Here is a 20243-nt window from a genome sequence, read left to right as displayed (position 1 = left end):
AAGAGGCCATGAACCCCAGTGCTTGCAGTATTTTTTTTGCAGATAGCCTACTTCAAGCTACTGGCCACAAAGACCCAGCTATCAAATGAACTTGTTTCTCTGGTGTGAGGTAGACCATCTGGGAAGTTGTATTCAAGCTTGCTCCCAGGAATACAAAATTTGTTGGCAGGGTACTAGATGGGATTTATTTTCGTTTATGGTGTACCCCAGAGAAGTTAGTAATTTCTTTACAAATGCCAGATGATTTAATAGTATGTCCTGGCTTTCTGCCTGAATTAGACAATCGTCCAGGTATGGGTATATCTGAGTATTTCTTTGCCTGCAAAATGCAATGACTGGAGCTAGGCACTTTGTGAATACCCTGGGCGCAGTAGATAAGCCAAAGGGCAGGGCAGTGCAGAGAACTGATAGTGCATGTAGCCTGCTCTGAAGCGTAGGCATCTTCTGCAAGATTCCCTTATTGGGATGTGCAGGTAGGCTTCCTTTAAATCCAGTGTTGCCAATCAGGCATTTTTGCCTAGCATGGGAAGCAGCTGATGAGTTAGCATTTTGAATTTTGGGATTACCAAAAAGTGTTTAGCATAAACAGGTCCAAGACAGTATGCCAGGAATTCTCTTTTCTGGGTACCAGGAAAAGTCCAGAGTAGAAGCCTTGCCCCCATTCTTCTGGGACAGGCTGAATAGCCCTGATGCTTAAAAGAGAGATAACTTGCTTTTGAGCCTCTGCCCACTGATTTGGGGGTAGGTCTCGCCAACAGTTATGAGTTGTTTGAGGTTGGTAAGGAGTGAAGTGGAATCTGTATCCTTGGAAAACTATATTTAAAACCCATTTGTCTTGGGTAATGAGTTTCCATTTTTTTGCATGCAGGGCGATCTTTCCCCCTAAAGGAACAGTCAGTTGAGCAGGGCTTGGAAGGTTTAAAGTTAAGTCATTGTGACAAGTTTACTATAGGGGGGTGTCTTACTACTCCCTGCTTTGGAAGTGGGATCCCCCCACTGTTTAGGCCTGGAGTACCTTGGGACTGACGCCTGGGTTTGGACTGAAAAGGCCTGGAAGAGGCAGGAAAGGACCAATTCTTAGAAGGCCAGTGCCTACTAAATCTGGGAGGCTGTACTTGCAGGAAATCTTTGACAGTTTGCAGGAAATCTAACAGTTTGCATAGATTTAGCTTTTTGCCTCCATCTTTTTAAGTACTTCTGCTTTGTTGCCAAACAGGCGGTCTTGGTTTAAGGGAACATCCAGTAATTTAGCTTTAACATGATTTGGCAAAGATTGCTCCTGAAGCCAAGCATGCCTTCTAAGTACAGACCAGTGACAGCAGCCCTGCAAGATGCCTCTAATGAATCAAAACCACATTGCAAAGTAAGTTTTCCAACTTGTTCAGCAGAATGCATTAAATCTTGTAATTCTTTATTTTCAGCACAGTCAGGAATCAACATCATTTTCTGTTTAAGCAATCCATGAATATGCTGCTGATACTTTAATATATGAAACTGGCAGCTTAAAGCCCTAATGGCCAAAGTTGCAGAAGTGTATACCTTCTTACCCAATCTGTCCAGGGCCCTGGAATCTCTATTAGAGGGGGTAGGGTTTTTGGCAGTAGTAGCCTTAATGCCTTTGGTTTCCTGTGAAATGGTCTCAGGATCCGCAGTAGGATTCTTAAAGAGGAACTTGTGAGAGTCAGGTACCCCGTAATACCTGTCCGGTTTTCTGGGAGCCAGAGGTAAAGTGTCAGGGGGCCAGGCTAGATTCCGAGAAGGCATCATCTACAATGTCCAGTACAGGAGGGATAGCTAAAGGCCTGTGGTGAGGTAGGAGTAAGAATTCCCTAAGCCTCTTTTTGGAGTCAGAGTAATCCTGGCTTTCCCAGCGGAAATGTTCCCCAAGAGTATGCAAGGTTTCACCAAAAGAGAAATCCTCTGGAGGGGAAGCAGATGGAATGGAGTCCTCTGCATCAGAATCCTTAATAGGTAGAGAAGGGCAACTCCTGGTCAGAGAAAACAGAACTTTCAGAATCCTGATCAGAAGAATCAGAAGGAAAATCAGTTGTAGGTCTCTTAGAGGGAGAAGGGTGGCTTCCCTTGATTAGAGTAATAACGTCTTCAGCCATTTTTATTTGTTTTTTAGGCATAGGGGCCTGACCATGCAGTCTGGGCATCTGTTTTCTAGGCATGGATTGAGTTTTAGGCCTTGAAGAAGATGGCATTGGTTTAATATGCAAGTCAGTTGGGCCTGAATACACCCTAAGAAGCCGGTGCCTGCACAGCAGCTCCGGACCCATCCAAGGTACAGACATCCGCAGGTTCCACAGCCGAAGAAGCATCTCGCGGCATACCGGACTCCGAATGGGTCTCAGAGGCATGCAAATCTGAAGTAGTGGGTATCAGGGGCTGCAAAAGCACCTGAGTACCGGCAAACGGGCGACTAGCTTAGGAGAAGCGTCGTCGGCAGCTTTGAACCTATGCGGTCTGTCTCTGTCTTTATCTTTGCATTTTTTTGGAACGTCTGTAGTCGGGTGGCTTACCGAAGCCATTTCTGGATAATTGAACAATGTACCAAAATATTTAGATGCAAAAATGAACCAACGACTAATAGTGGTTTGAATAAGGCACAAAACCAACAGCTAGGTATATAGTGGTCTGGGCCTAAGCAAGGAATGCAGTACGAATTAAAATCTTTATGAGGTATTTGCTTTCCACAAGAAATAAAATTGTTAACTTTTACTGACATCGGTTTAGAGCAAGAAAAAGGATCCCCCAACGGGGTACTTAGCTTAGCTGAAGACTTCGGATCTGAAACTCAAACGTAAATTTCAGGAGTCGGCCGACCGGCACTTGTGGACTGCTTCTGCTTTGGGCAACACACAGCCAGAAAGACTGATGTAATGCCGTCGGGCTGCATGCTTTATACCCCTGACTACCTGATGTCATAGAAGATGAGACCGCAACCGACGCAGGACCCAAGACTTTGATAACCAGGCCGACTGAGGGCTACCTGCAAGCAGATAACCCAAATGTAATGCCTGCAACAGTGAAACATGGAGAACATCTGAAAGTGCATAGATCTTGGCCTGAAACGTAGATATTTCCTGCAAGATTCCCCGATTGGGATGTGTAGGTAGGCCTTTTAAGTCTAGGGTGGCTAACCAAGTATCCTTGAAAAGCATAGGAAGAAGCTGCTGGAGAGTGCTCATTTTGAAATCACCAGAAAGGTGTTTAGAATGGATAGATCGAGGATTGGGTGCCAGGTACCCTCTTTTCTGGGTACCAGGAAGAGTTTGGAATAGAAAACAATGGCCTATCTGGTCTGCAGGAACATGCTGTATTGCCCTCATGGAGAGCAGAGAAAGGACTTGCTTTTTGGCCTCTGCCCACTGTTTTGGGGGAAGCTCTGGGAACCCTTTTGGGGTTGGCAGAGTGTGGAAACAAAATTTGTATCTATGGGACATTATGTTGAGGACCCATCTGTCGTTGGTAATAGGGGCCCAGTTGCTTGCATGGAAGGAGAGTTTTCCTCCTAGGGGCACAAGCAGGTGAGCAGAGTTAAGGGGTGGAGGTGTAAATAGTCACTGTGGGTTCTTACCATAAGGGGGTGGCTTAGCGCACACTGTTTTTGAAGAAGAGGAACTCCATCTCTTAGATCTCCACTTCCCCTGGAGGGGGGGGTCTGGGATGTCTACTTCCCCCGGGGGGGGGGGGTCTGGGCTGTCTGCTTCCCCTGTTGGGGGCTGGGCTGTCTGCTTCCCATGTGGCGGGGGGGGGGTGTCTGGGCTGTCTGCTTCCCCTGTGGGGGGGGTGTCTGGGCTGTCTGCTTCCCCTGTGGGGGGGGGGGTGTCTGGGCTGTCTGCTTCCCCTGGAGGCGGGGGTATGGGCTGTCTGCTTCCCCGGGGAGGGGGTATGGGCTGTCTGCTTCCCCGGGGAGGGGGTATGGGCTGTCTGCTTCCCCGGGGAGGGGTCAGAAAGGACTAGTGCTTGGAGGGACAATGCCTACTGAACCTCGGAGGCTGGACCTGTAAAAAAAAAAAAAAAAAAAAAAAAAAAAAAAAGTCTAACTGTCTGCATAGATTTAGCTTTCTCTTCCATCTTTTTAAGACCTCTTCTGCTTGGTGCCAAACAAAATGTCTTTGTTCAATGGTGCATCCAATAATTTTGATTTGACATGGTCTGGCAAGGTCTGTTCTTTAAGCCAAGCATGCCTTCCAAGGACAAAACCAGTCACTGCTGCACTGCAAGATGCTTCTAGGGCGGCAAAGCCACATTGCAAGGTGTGCTTAGTAACTTGGCTTGCAGAATGCATAAGCTTTTGTAATTAGTTTCTGCACAAGCAGGAAAGGAAGATATGTTTTGTTTGAGGAGTTCCATGGCATGCTACTGATATTTCAGCATGTGGAACTGACAATTTAGTGCTCTAACAGCAAGAGTTGCAGAGGTGTATGCTTTTTTACCCCATCTGTCTAAAGCTTGGGAATCCCTGTCTGAGGGGGTGGGATTCCTAGCTGAGATTGCTAGATCCTTGGGAGATGACCTCTGGGTCAACAGTAGAAATTTTTGAAAAGGAATTTGTTAGATTCAGGGACTCTAATACCGTCAGGTTTCCAGGGAGCAAGAGGAAGGGTTGTCAGGAGTCAAACTGGATTCCATAAAAACATTATCCACAACATCCAGGACAGGAGGAATGTCTAAAGGTCTGTGCTGTGGTATGTCTAAGAATTCCCAGAGTCTCTTTTTGACTGAGGATAGTCCTTCGCTTCCCATTTAAAATGCTCCCTTAATGTATTGTAGGGTTTCACAAAATGAAAAATCCTCGAGAGGAGAGGCAGAAGGAATGGATTACTCTGCATCAGAATCCTCATAAGCAGAGAGGGGTTGCATGTCTTCATATTCAGAAACCACAGAGTCATTGGACTCCTGTTCAGGTAAAACTACTGGGGACAAGTCTCTCTTTTGGAAGGGGTAGCCTGGTTTCCCCCAATAAGCATAATAAGGTCTTCCATCATTTTAAACATTTGAGATTGAGGCATGGAAGCAGGTGCCTGAGCTTGGGTAGTCGTTTTTTTAGGCGTAGTTCATACCCTGGGCCTTAGAAACTCGGTAGTTTAGAAAGAACTGAAGACGCAAAAGAAGTCTTTGGTTTGTGTCGACTATCGCTAGTGCAAAGAACTTCCTCGGAAGCCGGTGCCTGCTCAGTGGCTCCGGACCCATCAAAAGTAGAGACATCCGCAGGATCTTTAGTCGAAGAAGAGTCTTGCGGCATACTTGACTCCAAATGGGTCTCAGTAGCAGCATGCAAATCCACAGAAGCAGGCATCAGGGGCTGTGAAAGCACCTCAGTGAGGACCGAAGAACTGACTACTAGCTTAACAGAAGCGTCATCGGCAGTTTTGGACCTGTGCGGTCCATCTTTATCCTTGCGATTTTTTTTTGGAAGATCGGTAGACGGATGCCTTACTGAAGCCGTTATCAGAATACAAGAATTGAGAGCAAAACTATTTAGCTACAGTTATGGCCCAACGATGTATAGTTCTGGTGTCAAAGCACAAAAGCGACAGCAAGGGACATTGTGATCTGGGCCTAAATAGGTGACGCAATAAGAATGGGAGTCTCGGTGTGGTATTTGCTTTCCACAGGCGAGACAATTGTTAACTTTTTCTGACATTGGTTAGAGCAATAAAAAGGGATCCCCAACAGGGTACTTAGCTTTAGAAGGCGTCAACTCGAAAACGAAAACTCAGGTAGCGGCTGACTGGCACTGGTGCAAACTGCTTCTGCTTCAGGCTCCTTGGCAGGAAAGACTGATGTAATGGCAACGGCTGCCTGATTTTATACCACTTACGACCTGATGTCAGTCCTAGAGCAACTGATGCAGAAATACTAAGCCTCTGGTATTTGGGTCGACTGAGGGCTACCCCTGGCATGATGACCCAAGTGGGATGACTGCAACAGTGAAACAAGAAGAACATCATCTGTATTTTTAAGATCCTTAACTGATGAGGTGGCACATGGGTTCCAACCATTGTAAACTGTTGATTTCTGATTTTTAATGGTTAGGTTTTTGTTAAACTAAATTCTACAAGTATTCCCAGCTGTTTATCATAAAAAACCCATAGAAGCTGCACTGCCCCATGGACAGCATATAACAGAGAAAGAATTCACCCTCAGAAATAGTAACATCAGCACCAAGAAACAAGTCAAGGAAAGCAGCAGACTCAGGTGAAGTCAGAAAATATGATCAACACTCTGGGTAAGTAGGAGAGAAACAGCTTATATGGGTATTCACTGCAGTATGGAGTGAAAGGTGCCTCCCATATGACTACACAATGACCATTCTAGTGGCAGTGTACAACAAAGGTCATCCACAACTGTAGGCAGTGTAAAGTTATCAAACTATCATCCTGCATGAAAACTGCTAGAGAGGGAGACTGAACTTCTACTACTCTGCATATTCATTTAAGATGGAAGGTGAGCAGTTCAGATTCTGATCACAATGTAGTGCAACCCTGACATCTGCATTGAGAGAGACTGATCCCAACCTAAAGAAGGAATAAAGCTTATAGTGATTTGTAAAACTAGGTACAAAGGACCAAGTAACAACTTCTAGAATACTTTCGGAAAGGGGTGGATTTTAAAAAGCCACAGATGAAGCAAAGTCCCTAACCCTGCCTGAAATAGTTTTGGTACGGTGAATATAACAAAAGGTAACATGCTTAGACAATCATTTGGAAATGGTCTGTTTTGCCACAGGTTGCCCTTTCTTACCTTCACAAAAAATGAATTGATCAGATCTGAAATATTCAGTTCTGTCAAGATAGTACCAAATTTAACTGTAGACATCCAAGGTATGGAGTATCCTCCCTCTCATTTTTACGTTCAGGAAAAAAAAAAACACTGGTAGATGCATAGGTCGGCTTAAAGTAAACACTGATATCACCTTAGTCCAAAAAGATTAGTCTCAAAGAAACCCTCCCTTCAGAGGCTACAGCAACCAGCAAAACGGTTTTCCATGTTAAGAACCTAAAGTCAGCCAGGTTAGTTAGTTCAAATTGAGCAACTGTTAGCTTCTCAGACACAAAATTAAGATCCCAAGGAGGGGTGACCAGTTTTCTTGGAGGCCTCTTATGCAAAACCACTTTCAAAAACATTTTGACATGAGACTGCAGTGAAAGAGGAGAATGCAAGGGCAAATATGCTGAAATGGCACACAAATGAACCTTGACAGAGGAGTAAGAAAAGCCAGAGGACAGCAAATCACACAAATGTAAAAACAGACAACTAGCCCTGAATGGGTGCTGGTTATGTTGTTGGCACCCATTTGCTAATAATATATATATATATATATTTTTTTTAAACTGCAATTGCCACTACTTATCTCCTCCCCAACACTTCTTTGTGGTGCTCTCATCTTTACTAACTTTCAGGCTTCACAACAATCAAAACCTGAACAATGCTATAACAAAATCCACCACTGTACAGCACTAAAAAGCCTACACTGGTTAGAACTACCCCATCAGCTAACATATACACAGCTTCTTACCACCTATACAATTATCCAGAAACCATCTGCTTGCCCAGCACTAACATTTTACACTATGTTCCTAGTCGGTCATTACGATCCAATTTCCAAACACTTCTCTGTCTGTCCACAAACCAATCAAATCTGCTGGGCACTGTCTGTACTCATACACTGTTGCTAAGGCCTGGAACTCCTCACCTCTATCCATCAGGTCAGGTCAATACCCTCCCATCCTTCAAAACCATTCTGAAAGATTTGCTCAACACCAGGATAAACTATATCCCTAAATGTGAACAAATATCAATTCATACCTTACATATCCTTATTTCACAAGTCAGACTTGCTAGACTGTCCTTGGTTTTGGCAGATTGGAACCCCCTTGCAGTTTCTTCTTAAATGTCAGTTTACCTACATTTTTTGAGACTGGTTACCGAATTTAAAATCTCATTTTTATCACCATCATTAGGAAGGTTCTGAGAATATAGCCATGCAGACCTCTTCAAAAACAGTAAATTGGCAATAGCACTTTCATACACACACTTTAAATAACGAGTAGTTTCTTCTACTGCATGTCACCAAGTTATTTAAAGCACATTTTTCCTCACAGTCCTCCTCCGGATAAAACATGCGCCATACTTTCATAATTAGAACACACTAGTCTGATAATTCAAAATTCTGAAAAAAAAAAAAATCAAAGTAGCATAAGTATGCACATTTTTTTTCCATAATCAAATTTTTCCATTCTTATCAGAAAGAATAGGACTGGAACTGACTAGATGTTTAGCAGCAGTCGGATCAACTACAGCTATAACTGCTGGGTCAGCTTTAGGAAAAGTGCATAAAAATGTAAAAGACTGAGGAACTTTATACGTTCTGTCTGCCTTTTTAGGGACACATGTTTGGACCATCAGGAAAACTGCAGGCAGTAATACACATCTTCTAAAGCAGGCAGAATGGGTGTAGGACCTGGAAAATCCTTCAGTAACAACTTGCAGTATTTTTTGAAGGATTGAGAAACCAATACCGGGACATGCCAAAAAGATGCTGAGAAAGAGAACCCCCCCACACACACACACACACACACACACACACACACACACACACACACACACACACACACACACACACACACACACACAGCAAAACAAAAACTGAGCTGTCCTCAGAGTCAGGATCAGAAATCTTTGGAAAAACTGCATCCACCCAGCATATTCCTGTTCAGATTTAGAATTTTAAATCTTTACAGAAAAGAGGTATCCTTTTCTTTTACCAGAAACTACTTTACTAGAATTATCAATAGCTTGAATTAAACCCTGAAACAGACCCAGTAAACTACTCCTTATCCAAAGAAATTTGAGAAGTAGATACATGCTTGGGTTTTGGTTTCTTTTTGATGGGAAAAATAGGGCCAACTGTATTAGTAATTGCAGCAGCTGCTTCACCAAGGATGGATACAGCATTATGACAGCAGGAGACCATCCTGGTTAATGCTCCCAGGAACGATAAGAGTGAGAGATTCTTCCTTGCCCACTGAGGGGACCCCAAACAGCCACAGAGTACATGGCTGACCCCCAGTCCATAATGGCTATAGGTGCTACACTAGAGGGATCCGGGCTAAAAGATGAGTGGGTCAGAGGTACAAATGGCCACTGTAGAGTCACCCACCTGTGGCTGGGGCAACTGCTAGCCTGCTGTGGTGACAAAGGTTGCTTGCTTAGATTTTTTTTTTAATTTTGTGACTAGAAGAAGGACCAGCAGGTAGTCTGTTCTAGGGTCAAACCTGGGACTGTGCCTATTTCCCAGGGAAGACAAGCAGCAAATGCTGGTAAATACTGCAAGTGTACAAGTCACTTGGACAGAAAAACACACCAAAAAGCACTTTAACACTATGCCAGTCCCACAAAAATCTGTTCAGTTATTTTAATCACATTTAAAACTGACAGGAAAAATGAGTGTTCCATTTAAACGCATGTTACAGTCTCATGACAATTTTTTTTTAAACACAGCACTCCTAACTTTTCCTGAAGAGTAAAATAATAAAACAGCAACACCAGTAAAAAAATGGAAGTTTTTCCCCCTAAAGGGAACTTATCTGCCCAGCAAATGAACAGCAGAAGCAGAGAGTTGATCCTTGAAAGCCTCAGAGCAGCATACTTCTTGGTGGCATTAAAGCTCAGAAGTGCTTTGTACCCAGACTTCTTAGTTTACGGGCATGGAAGGTACCCCCGAAGCTTTCAAAGCTGGCCTTGATTTATATCATTGGCAGGATGTAACCCATATAAACTAAGGCTACTGCAGAAGTGATCGATATGATGAACTGGTTTTCCTTCTTTTACCAAATGACATCTGCAACATCAAATTTTTGTCCAAACAGTTCAGGATTTTTGTCAGCATCTACTTCATGGAAATAACCTTGTCCAGCATAATCGGCATTGTGGATTCCCTGTAGGGAGTGACTAAGAACTGTGGTTCAATGCTGATGTCTTGAAGTTGCAGGATATCAACATCATCCATAGTTGGGATTTTACAGAAATGACATACACCCACCAGAAGACAGTACATCACATCAGATTTGCTGGAGACTGAGAGCAACATACAAGGATAGTGCCAAGAACCAACATAACATTCCCAACAGGAACCTACATAATCCAATCTGTTTAACCAGGGGTATCGCCAGCTGTTGTAAACAGCTTTTTAGTAGAAAGTCTAACTGGACAGTTTTTAGAAGTCTGCATTAAAAAGTGGAAATTCCTTATAAAATAGACAACTGTTAATATATTATTGCCCTACCCAAAATGCTGTTTATCAACCTTATACAACGTCAAGTGCCTTCCACTCAAGATGATTAACTTTTAGATTTTTTACAGTGTTTGTACTCTGAGCCAAATCTGAAAGATTCAAATGGATCTGTGTTTTACCCTGCTTAACAAATACATACAAATAAATGAAGCTTTAACTTAATATCAAAAGCTGAGTTGATCTTTTTGGAGTAATTTCCCCCCTCTATTACTTGGGAAACAACTGTGAAGAAACCATGGGAACTTTTTACCATCTTTTTCCAGGTCTTGAGGGAAAGAGATGAAGAAAAAAAGAAAGGTGGGAATGGTGTTTCCTTCTCTCTGACTATTCCCCTGCTGGCAAGTAATTAGCTGTAATGCTGATAGATGAAATTCCATATCCAATATGAGAAAGTTCAGATAAAGACAAAAAAAAAAAAAGAGATGTCACTCAATCCCTTAGCACAACTTCAGAAATGAGAACAGAATGATCACCGTGGGATAGCAATGAAAACCTCAACTGTCACCACTAAGAATGCAGTCTACAGAATCTAGTCCAAGACAAGCAAACTGTTCTGTGTAAAGAAGTTATGATGTTGGCAGATCTGGTATGCAAAATAGCAATGACTGAATATTGCGTAGGCATGCCAATCTCCTGAAAAGGCAGGCTGATAAAGGATAACAGAGTCTCAACTGCTGGGTCTAGTGCTTAAAAGTTAACACTGGACTAGAAAAACCAGTAACATATACTAAAAAAGTACTACACTTGTTGCTGAGAAAAAACTTAGTTCTGTGCCTGGAAAGAACTGCAGACATGGGCAGGAGCAACATCTCCTAGACGCTACCATGACTGCTTTGATGAGTAGTACTATTTAGGGCTGCAGAGAAATTTGATGCAGCAAATGTCTGAGGTAGAAATATTGGTAGCAACTTACTGCAAGAGTCACCCTGCAGTAAAGTCAAACAAACTACCACTAGAAGTCAGCAGATGTCTAATGTGTTAAGCTGCAGTTGTAAACTGTTATGAAGCACTGTCACTCAAAGATGGCCAAAAACAATGCACCCCTTAAGTAGTAACCGAACTCCCCCCAAGAGTGAAGTTCTGTTGTGGTTTAATTTCTTTAAGTCTTCTAGGTTTCTAATACCAGGACGGGAATGGACCCCTTTCCTAAGTCAAAGTATGATTAATGTTTGTGAAATTAGTATTGTTTCACTCTTTGATGTTGGCCAAAATGGCTCTTTGCAGCAGCTGCAACATGCCTAGAACTTAATCCTCCTGCAATTCACATGGAGTTACGTGCATTAGTAAACTATCTAAATAAGAGTAAATTTTTTTTATGACATCCATTGCTCCTACTACTATCGGAACTGCCTGGACATCCTCCTTCAACACTGCCCTCATCCCTGCCTGCAATTCCTGGTACTTTATGACCACGTCTCTGTACGCAAGATACTAATCACTGGGTGTAACCATATGTATGATCAATACTACTTTTGTATTCTTTTCATGCACTACTATATCTGGTTTTCTTATGCTCTATAGTAACACATGCCTTGTTACATTTCAAATCAACCATCCCATTTACAGGTTTACAGCCAAGTACTATGTTAGCTGTCCTTGCAGGTCATTTTTAAAATGTAGCCAAATTCCTAAAGAATCAAGCCCTTCACTTTCTGTGAGGTAAACACTAAGTACATGCTAAGAGAATGAGCAGATTCGCATCACAACTACAGTACGCTCAGCAACTTTTATTTACATTGTGAATACTGTGGGAATTATTGCTGGGTTTTCAACCTACTTGCTGAGCATTTCAGGAACTGTTACTGGGTAGGTAACTGGTGCTCTCTCCTCGGATGGCAGTTTCTGGTCCACGTTGAAGGTGTAGTCATCTACAATGAATGACATGATAAGCGGCAGGAACTTGGTCACCACTTCCACTTCCTACAATGAAGCAGCACAAGAGAATTAGGAACAGCATCTTTGAGATCTGGGTTCAGATCTCTGACCATGAATGAAAATGCAAAGACAACACAGATGACCAAAACTACTTCAGTAGGAATCAGAAATAAAAAAAAAAAAAAATTAGTTTCTAACTATAGTTTGGTCACTAAATAAAACATGCCACTTCTAATAACAGCAGAATCAAAAATCAACAGACTGGTTTATAAGCAAAAAAAAAAAAAAAAAAAAAAAAAAAAAAAGAGTGATACCATGTTAGCAGACAGAAAATGGGGGGGGGGGGGTTTGTGAAAAAATAAATAAATAAAAAAGAAGTTGGGTACTCACCATAATGTTCCATCTGAGCAGTTGTACTTCATTTGTCTTCAACCTTTGGGCATTCGGATCCAAGACAGCTGCATCTGATCCAAGCTCCTCCCCTTACCCATAATGCCCCTCTCCTTCCTTCTCTCAAATCGTTTGCTGTACAAGAAAAGACAAGCCTGACCCAATTAGACCTTACCACTAAAAGGTCTTTACAAAACCTAGGCCAAGCATGACCAGGAGAGCTACAATAGTGCTCTCTCCTAGTTGAAGACAAATTAAGTACAACTACTCAGATGGAACGTTATGGTGAGTACATAACTTCTTTATCTGAAGTACTTTACTTGATTTGTTCAACCATTGGGACAAAGTCCCCAGCTAACACCTGGTGGCCCTTGTGTTAGGATATTCCGGAGCATCGCAGAACCAAAGGATGCCCTAACCCTGGATACTCTAATCCTGGATACTATGTCCAATTTGTAATGAGATATGAAGGTGTGAGATGAGGACCAAGTAGCTGCAGCGCAAATATCCAGCGATACCCTAGACCAAAAGGTTGCTGATGTTGCCATGGATCTAGTTGAATGGGCTTTCATCTGACCCAGAGGGGAGATGCCTTTATCAGAATATGCTCGAATGATGCACTGAAATCCAGCGAGCGATGGTAACTTTGGCAACTGTTTGCCTAGAAAGCATTTGGAGTAGGAGACAAACAACTGGTCAAATATATGAAAAGATTTTCTTTTGTGTAAATAAAACCTCAGTTGTCTGTGCACATCCAGTAAATGTAATTTGTATTCATCCCGGTTTTGGAAGTTTGGAAAGATGACAGGCGAACTGATAGTTTGATTGATATTTGCTTTTGAGGTCACTTTAGGGAGAAAAGAAGGATTTATTGCGCAAGGAAACCCTGTCTTTATGAAAAACCATGTATGGGTCTTTGATGGACAATGCTTGCAGTTCGGACACCCTCCTAGATGAAGTGATACCCACTAAGAAGGCCGTCTTCCAAGAAAGAAACTGTAAATCTACTGATGCCATGGGCTCAAAGGGAGGGGAGACTAGAGCTTGAACAACAAAGGTAAGGTACCAAGGAGGTGTAGGATATTTCACCGGGGGGCCGTAAAAGAAAGGTACCTTTAAGGAAGGCTTTACAAAGCCTAGATGAAGCTAGAGAAGCCATATTTTCCCCCACATGTAAGTTACAGATGGCAGCCAGTTGGACTTTAACACTGTAAGAACTAGCACCTTGGTGAAAGATACCGGCTAGAAATTCTACAACAGCCGGGACAGGAGCCATAAAAGGGATCTAACTCTCACTGAGAGGCCCACAAAGAAAAACATTCCCACTTGCTAGGATATATTTTCCTGGTGGAAGATTTGTGAGCCGCCACCAGTATGGTCTTAACTGGAGATGATAAACCGGGGGTCCTAATCATTACTGGAACTGGAGCAGCCAAGTGGCGAGTTTCAGACTGTCCAGGTCTGGGTGAGGAATCCCCGAGGGATGAGAAATGAGATCCGGAACCAGATCGAAGATGCATGGTGGAACTGCCAGGTGAGACCAAAGAGGGGAACCAGACCTGACGAGGCCAGAATGGTGTAATGAGGATTACTGAGCTCCCAGACCTGCGAGCTTTCTGAAGAAACTTTGGGATAAGAGGTAGTAAGCATAAAGACTGGAAAGCCAAGCATGAACTAGTGCATCTCTGGGGACTTCCCCCTGGGGGGGGGGGGGGTTCAGAGCAAAAAACTCACAACTCACTGCATTTCGTGTTGGAAGGAGATGCGAAGAGATCGCAGAAAGCCTGATCCTACTTCAGGAAGATCTGTTCAGATACTGAAGGATTCAGAGACCACTCGTTAGGCATCAGAATAGTCCTGCTGAGCCTGTCCGCCAGAATGTTGGACTTTTCCAGAATGTGCACTGACACTAGAAAGTGGCTGGTGGAAATTGCCCATTCCCACACTTTAATGGTTTCTTGACAATGGGGGTAAGATCTGGTTCCACCTTGTTTGTTTATATACCAGAGTACGGACATGTTGTCGGACTAAAAAGCAATCGTCCCCAGAGGAAGATGGGCATGAAGGGCTGGCAACGCTAAAATAACCACCCTCATCTCCAGGACATTGATATGCAAATTGGTCTGAGGGGGACCACATGCCTTGGACTGTTCTTCCCGAGCAATGCCCCCCCCCCCACCCTAGCTGGGAAGCATTCGTGGTCACTGTGGGGGGTGGGAGGTTGGGAGAAATGGATGTCCCTCGACAAGATCCAGGGAGAGAATCCACCAGAGAAGAGAGTCTCTGCACGCCCCAGATATACGAATCAGATGGAACACAGGAAGGTCTGTAAGAGACCATTGTACTGCTAGAGTTCATTGAAGAACTCACATGTGAAGCCGTCCAACGGGTAAAAGATTGATTGTGGCTACCATGCAACCCAGAGCCAGCAGAACTGACTCTGCTGATGGAAGGAAAGTCTGTAGGATGCAAGATACATGGAGTCTTAGATTGTGCACCCACTTCGGGGTGAAGTAAACCATCATTTGAACTGTATCCAGCCAGGCTCTGAAAAAGTCTATACTATGAACTGGAGTCAGTGACTATTTGCTGAGGTTGATGGTAATGCCCAGACTGCTAATACAAGGAAGTAGTCCCTGGCTTGGCAAAGTAGGCACTTGGTAGGGGCAGCAAGGAGCTATTTGTCCAAGTAAGGAAAGACCCAATCCGCTGAAGTCTCAGGTGAGCCGCTACCACTGTCATTACTTTGGTGAACAACCTGGGGGCAGTGGCAAGACCAAATGGTAGGTCCCTGAACTGATGGTGATAGTATGCACCCTTGAAGTTGATCAAGCACATCTAATCTTCTGTCTGTAGATAGGGCAGAATAGACTGAAAGGTGACCATCCGGAATTTCTCCTTGGCTACAGACAGGTTCAAGGTGGAAAGATTCAGAAAGAACAGTTGTGTACACTTACCATAAATGTAGATGCTAGAGCGTATTCACTGTTGCAGTAATCACACTTTGGTTATCTGCCTGCAGGTAGCCCTCAGCCCGAATACCAGAGACTTAATATTTCTGCGTCAGTTGCTGTCGCTTAAGGACTGACGTCATGTCATCAGAGGTATAAAAACAGACAGCAGACGCCATTACATCAGTTTTTCTTGTCCCAAATGTCAGGAGCCCCCCAAATATGGAGCTAAGTTATGGTGGGGAAAACATCAACAGTAAAAAGTAAATACCAATAGCCCTGTAAGGGGTGAGTAACAGACAAAGGAGAGAGACAAGGGGGTTGGAGGGTGAGAAACCAGGACTGCAACTGTGAATACACTTGAACATCTACATTTATGGCAAGTGTACACAACTGTACTATGTTCTTCGTGTTTCACTGTTGCAATCATCACACTTGGGTCGATTCCCAAAGCTGAAGAAAAGGTGGAGGCAGTCAAGAAAAGTTGGGGCTGGCTAGAATGCCCTGCAAGACTGCTGTTGCAAAACCCACCCTAGATTTGGAAAAGATAAGCAGGTGGTAATGTTTGGTGAAGGTGTGTACAAAACTCCAGGTAGCAGCTTCCAGAATGTCCCTGGGGACTCCCCTGAGAAATGCTGTAGAGGCAGAAGCTGCCCTACTGGAATGTGTCCTGACCCCCTGAGGGGTTGGTTTCCCATGATGTTTGTAGCAGAAATGGATATAGTGTGCTATCCATTTGGAAATTGTTTGTTTTGAAATGGCCTTTCCCTCTGCCCCTGGTGCAAAACTGACTAGTAACTGGTCAGATTTCCTGAAGGGCTTAGTCCAATCAAGGTAGAATCTGAGCTGTCTGTGCACGTCCAAGGAGTGCAGGATCCTTTCCTCTCTATTTTGAGGATCAGGGAAGAAAGTTGGCAAATGGATAGATTGGTTGAAAGCCACACTGGACACCACTTTAATCATAAAGGAAGGATCAAGTCCTGGGGGAGACCCTGAAAGCATGAAAAATAATGAAGGGTTCCACAGCCATAAGTGCCTGTAGCTCAGACACTCTTCTAGCTGAAGTGATGGCTAGAAGCAAGGCTGTTTTCCAAGAGAGGAATTTTAACTCTGCTGATGCTCCAGGCTCACGGGGTGGGGGGGGGGGGGCATGAGCTTTTCCAGTACAAAGTTAAGGTTCCAAGCAGGGGTGGGTGCTCTCCTTGGTGGCCTTATGTCGTCTGCCCCTCTCAGGAACTGTTTGATGAGAGGGTGAGAGAAGAGAGGTGGGCTCAGTGTTGTAATGAGCCAAGATGGCAGAGGCATGGATCTTAATGGAGAAGGACAGGCCTCTGTAGAGTAGATCAGCTAGGTAATCCAGGAGTAGAGGTAAGGAGGGCAGTGTTGTGTCCTCTCCTTTAAATTAAATCCAGGAACAATACATTTTCCTCTTATCAGCATAGGATTTCCTGGTACTGGGTCTTCTGGCTTCAAGAATGACGTCCAGCACCTGCTTGCTTAGGCTGGTCACTGGGGGAGAATTCAAGGAATAAGCCAGGCTACAAGATTCAGGGTTTGCATTTGCGGATGCAAGATCTGTCCCTCCTGCTGAGTGAGAAGGGCTGGGATCTGGTGTAGGTGCCAGGATGGCACCGGTGACAGGCTGCGCAATAGTGGGTACCAGTGCTGGTGTGGCCAGTCTGGGGCAATCAGGACAGCCCTTGGTCTGTCCTGTCTTACTTTGAGTAATATTCTGGTAAAAAGAGGCAGAGGGGGAAATTAACAGATTGAGGGGTTTACCCACTGGAAGGATAGGGCATCCACTATCCAGGCCTTGCTGTGAGGTATCCTGGTGCAGAATTTGCTGAGCTGGTGATTGTAGGGGGAGGCAAAAAGGTCCACCTCTGGGGTCCCCCATTTCTGGGTTAGAAGGCTGAAGGTGCTGGGGTCTAATTGCCACTCGTGTGGGTCCAGGAGATTTCTGGTTAGATAGTCTATGACAGAGTTTTGTTTGCCTGGCAGGAACTGAGCTTGCAGATGAATATGCATGTCCAAGTGCGTGTTCCACAGGGCCATGGCTAGCCTGCATAGTGGGTAAGAGTGGGTCCCCCCTGCTTGTTGATGTACCACATAACTGTGGTGTTGTCTGTTTTTAATAGCAGGGGTCCTGGTAAGAGTAAGGATCTAAAAGCTGTCAGAGCATGCTGAACAGCTAGCATCTCTTTTTGGTTGATTTGCAGAAGAATTTGACTTGGGCTCCAGTGGGCATGAATCCACTTGTTGGCCAGATGTGCCCCTCCAGGCATAGTCTGATGCGTCTGTGCTTAGGGTCTGGGCAGCGTGGGGTTAAGTAAAGGGAAGTCCCTTGATGTGGTTGCATGCTGCTGCCCACCAAAGAAACTCTGTCCTTAGACAAGGTTGTTTGTCACCACAGCGGAACTCTGGTCTGCTAATGATTGGCAGTCTATTTTTATGGTGCAGAGTTGCCAGCCCAATGCCCAGCCTTCAGCGAAGGCACACCCATTCACGCAGGTCTTTTGAAGGCCACTCGACCGTGGGAAGGACACGCAGACTCCACAGAGAAGGCACGCCAGCCGAGAATCGAACAGGAGAACCTCTTGCTGCGAGGCAAAAATGCTGCTGCTGTACCACCGCAGCTATTGTCCTTAGACAAGGTATGATAGTTAAAAAAGGTTTCCAGGTCCTGAGAATGTTGGCACCTAAGACTTTTTAAGTACCACTGAAGTTTCCTCATATGCAGTCTGGCATATGGAATTAGTAGAATGCAAGAGGCCATGAACTCTAGGACCTGCAGGATTTTCCTTGCAGATAGCTGTGTTCTGGTGGTCTTGAACTCTAGGACCTGCAGGATTTTCCTTGTAGATAGCTGTGTTCTGGTGGCCATGTGAGTGAAGTAGCCTGTCAGATAGGCTTGTTTTTCTGGAGTAAGGAATGCCATCTGGGATGCTATGTCCAAGCTTACTCCCAGGAATACAATCTTTGATCTGGGGACTAGTTTTGATTTATTTTCATTGATAGTGTACCCCAGGGAAGTAAGAAGATTCTTTATAAATGTCAGGTGCTGCAACAACTTTTCCCAACTGTCTGCCTGGATCAGGCAGTCATCCAAGTATGGGTAAATTTGAATATTTCTCTGTCTGCAATAGGCAATGGCTGGAGCCAGGCATTTTGTGAAGATTCTGGGAGCAGTGGATAAGCCAAAGGGAAGTGCAGAGAACTGATCATGCATAGATCCTGCTGTGAAACGTAGGTATTTCCTGCATGAGTCTCTGATAGGGATGTGCAGATAGGCTTCTTTTAGGTCTAGGGTGGCTAACCAAGCATCTTTGGACAGCAGAGGAAGCAGCTGCTGAAGGGTGAGCATTTTGAATTTTGGTACCACCAGGAAGGTGTTTAGAATGTAAAGATCTAAGATAGGGTGCAAAGTGCCCTCTTTTTTGGGTACCAGGAAAAGTCTGGAATAAAACCCTTGACCTATCTGCTCTGCAGGAACAAGCTGAATTTACCTTATGGAGAGCAGGGATTGAACTTGGTTTTGTGCTTCTGCCCACTGGTTTGGAGGAAGGTCTGGGAACCCTTTTGGGGTTGGCAGTGAGTGGAAGTAAAATTTGTACTCCTGGGATACAATGTTGAGGACCCATTGGTCTTTGGTGATGGAGGACCAGTTTTTTGCATGATGGGCAAGTTTTCCTCCTAAGGGCACGAGCAACTGGGCAGAGGTGAGAAGTGGAGTTGAAAAGTCACTGTGAATTCTTTCCGTAAGGGGGTGGCTTAGCACTCCCTGTTTTAGGAGTGGAGGCACTCCATTGCTTAGATCTCTGCATACCCTGAGACTGTAATCTTGGGGGGGGGGGTCTGTATCCCCTGGGTCTAGTTTGAGATAGCCTTGAAGGGGCTGGAAAGGACCAATGTTTCGAGGGGCAATGCCTACTGAATCTTGGAGGCTGCACTTGCAAAAAATCTGACTGTCTGCATAGACTTAGCTTTTTCTTCCATCGTTTTTTAGAACTTCTGCTTTGGTGCTAAACAGATTGTTATTGTTCAAAGGAGCATCTAGTAATTTTGATTTGACATGGTCTGGCAAGGTCTGCTCCTCAAGACAAGCATTCCTTCTCAGTACAGAACCAGTGACTGCTACCCTGCAAGATACTTCTAAAGTGTCAAAGCCACACTGCAAGTTATGCCTGCTGACTTGGCTTGCAGAATGCATAAGCTCCTATAATCCTTTGTTTTCAGCACATTCTGTAAAGGTAGATAATGTTTGCTTAATAAGTTCCATAATATGCTGTTAGTATTTCAGCATCTGAAACTTGCAATTCAATGCCCTAATGGCAAGAGCTGCAGAGGTGTATACTTTTTTTTTACCCCATCTGTCTAAAGCTCGGGAATCCCTGTCTGAAGGGGCGGGATTCTTAGCTGTGATTGCTTTTATACCTTTAGGCCCCTGGGAAACTACGTCTGGGTCAGCAGTAGAACTTGTCTGGTTTCCTTAGAGTAGGGGGTAAGGTATCAGGAGTTAGACTGGACTCCATAAAGACATCGTCCAATACATCCAAAACCGGAGGGATTGCTAAAGGTCTATGTTGTGGCAAATCTAAAAATTCTCAAAGTCTCTTTTTGGACAGAGGATAATCCTGGCATTCCCAGTGGAAATGCTCTCAAAGTATGAAGGGTATCACCAAATGAAAAATTCTCTGGAGGGGAAGCGAGTCCTCTTC

At 44.2% G+C, this 20243-nt stretch overlaps 1 protein-coding gene across 1 annotated transcript in view; it reads right to left on the bottom strand.

Moving 5' to 3' along the window:
* Positions 1-20243, bottom strand: part of NELFB (negative elongation factor complex member B) — a 529115-nt gene that overhangs the window by 272754 nt on the left and 236118 nt on the right. The window contains 3 exon segments of the mRNA XM_044058168.1: positions 6679-6703; positions 7535-7557; positions 12087-12229. Of these exon segments, the coding sequence (XP_043914103.1) occupies positions 6679-6703; positions 7535-7557; positions 12087-12229 (191 nt within the window).

This window comes from Protopterus annectens, chromosome 16.part0 (genome assembly GCF_019279795.1).
Source record: "Protopterus annectens isolate FY-2018-M chromosome 16.part0, PAN1.0, whole genome shotgun sequence".
NCBI classification, from domain to species: domain Eukaryota; kingdom Metazoa; phylum Chordata; order Ceratodontiformes; family Protopteridae; genus Protopterus; species Protopterus annectens.
The sequence above is the reverse complement of the archived record's forward strand: the minus strand, read 5'-3'. Positions and strand labels throughout refer to the sequence as shown.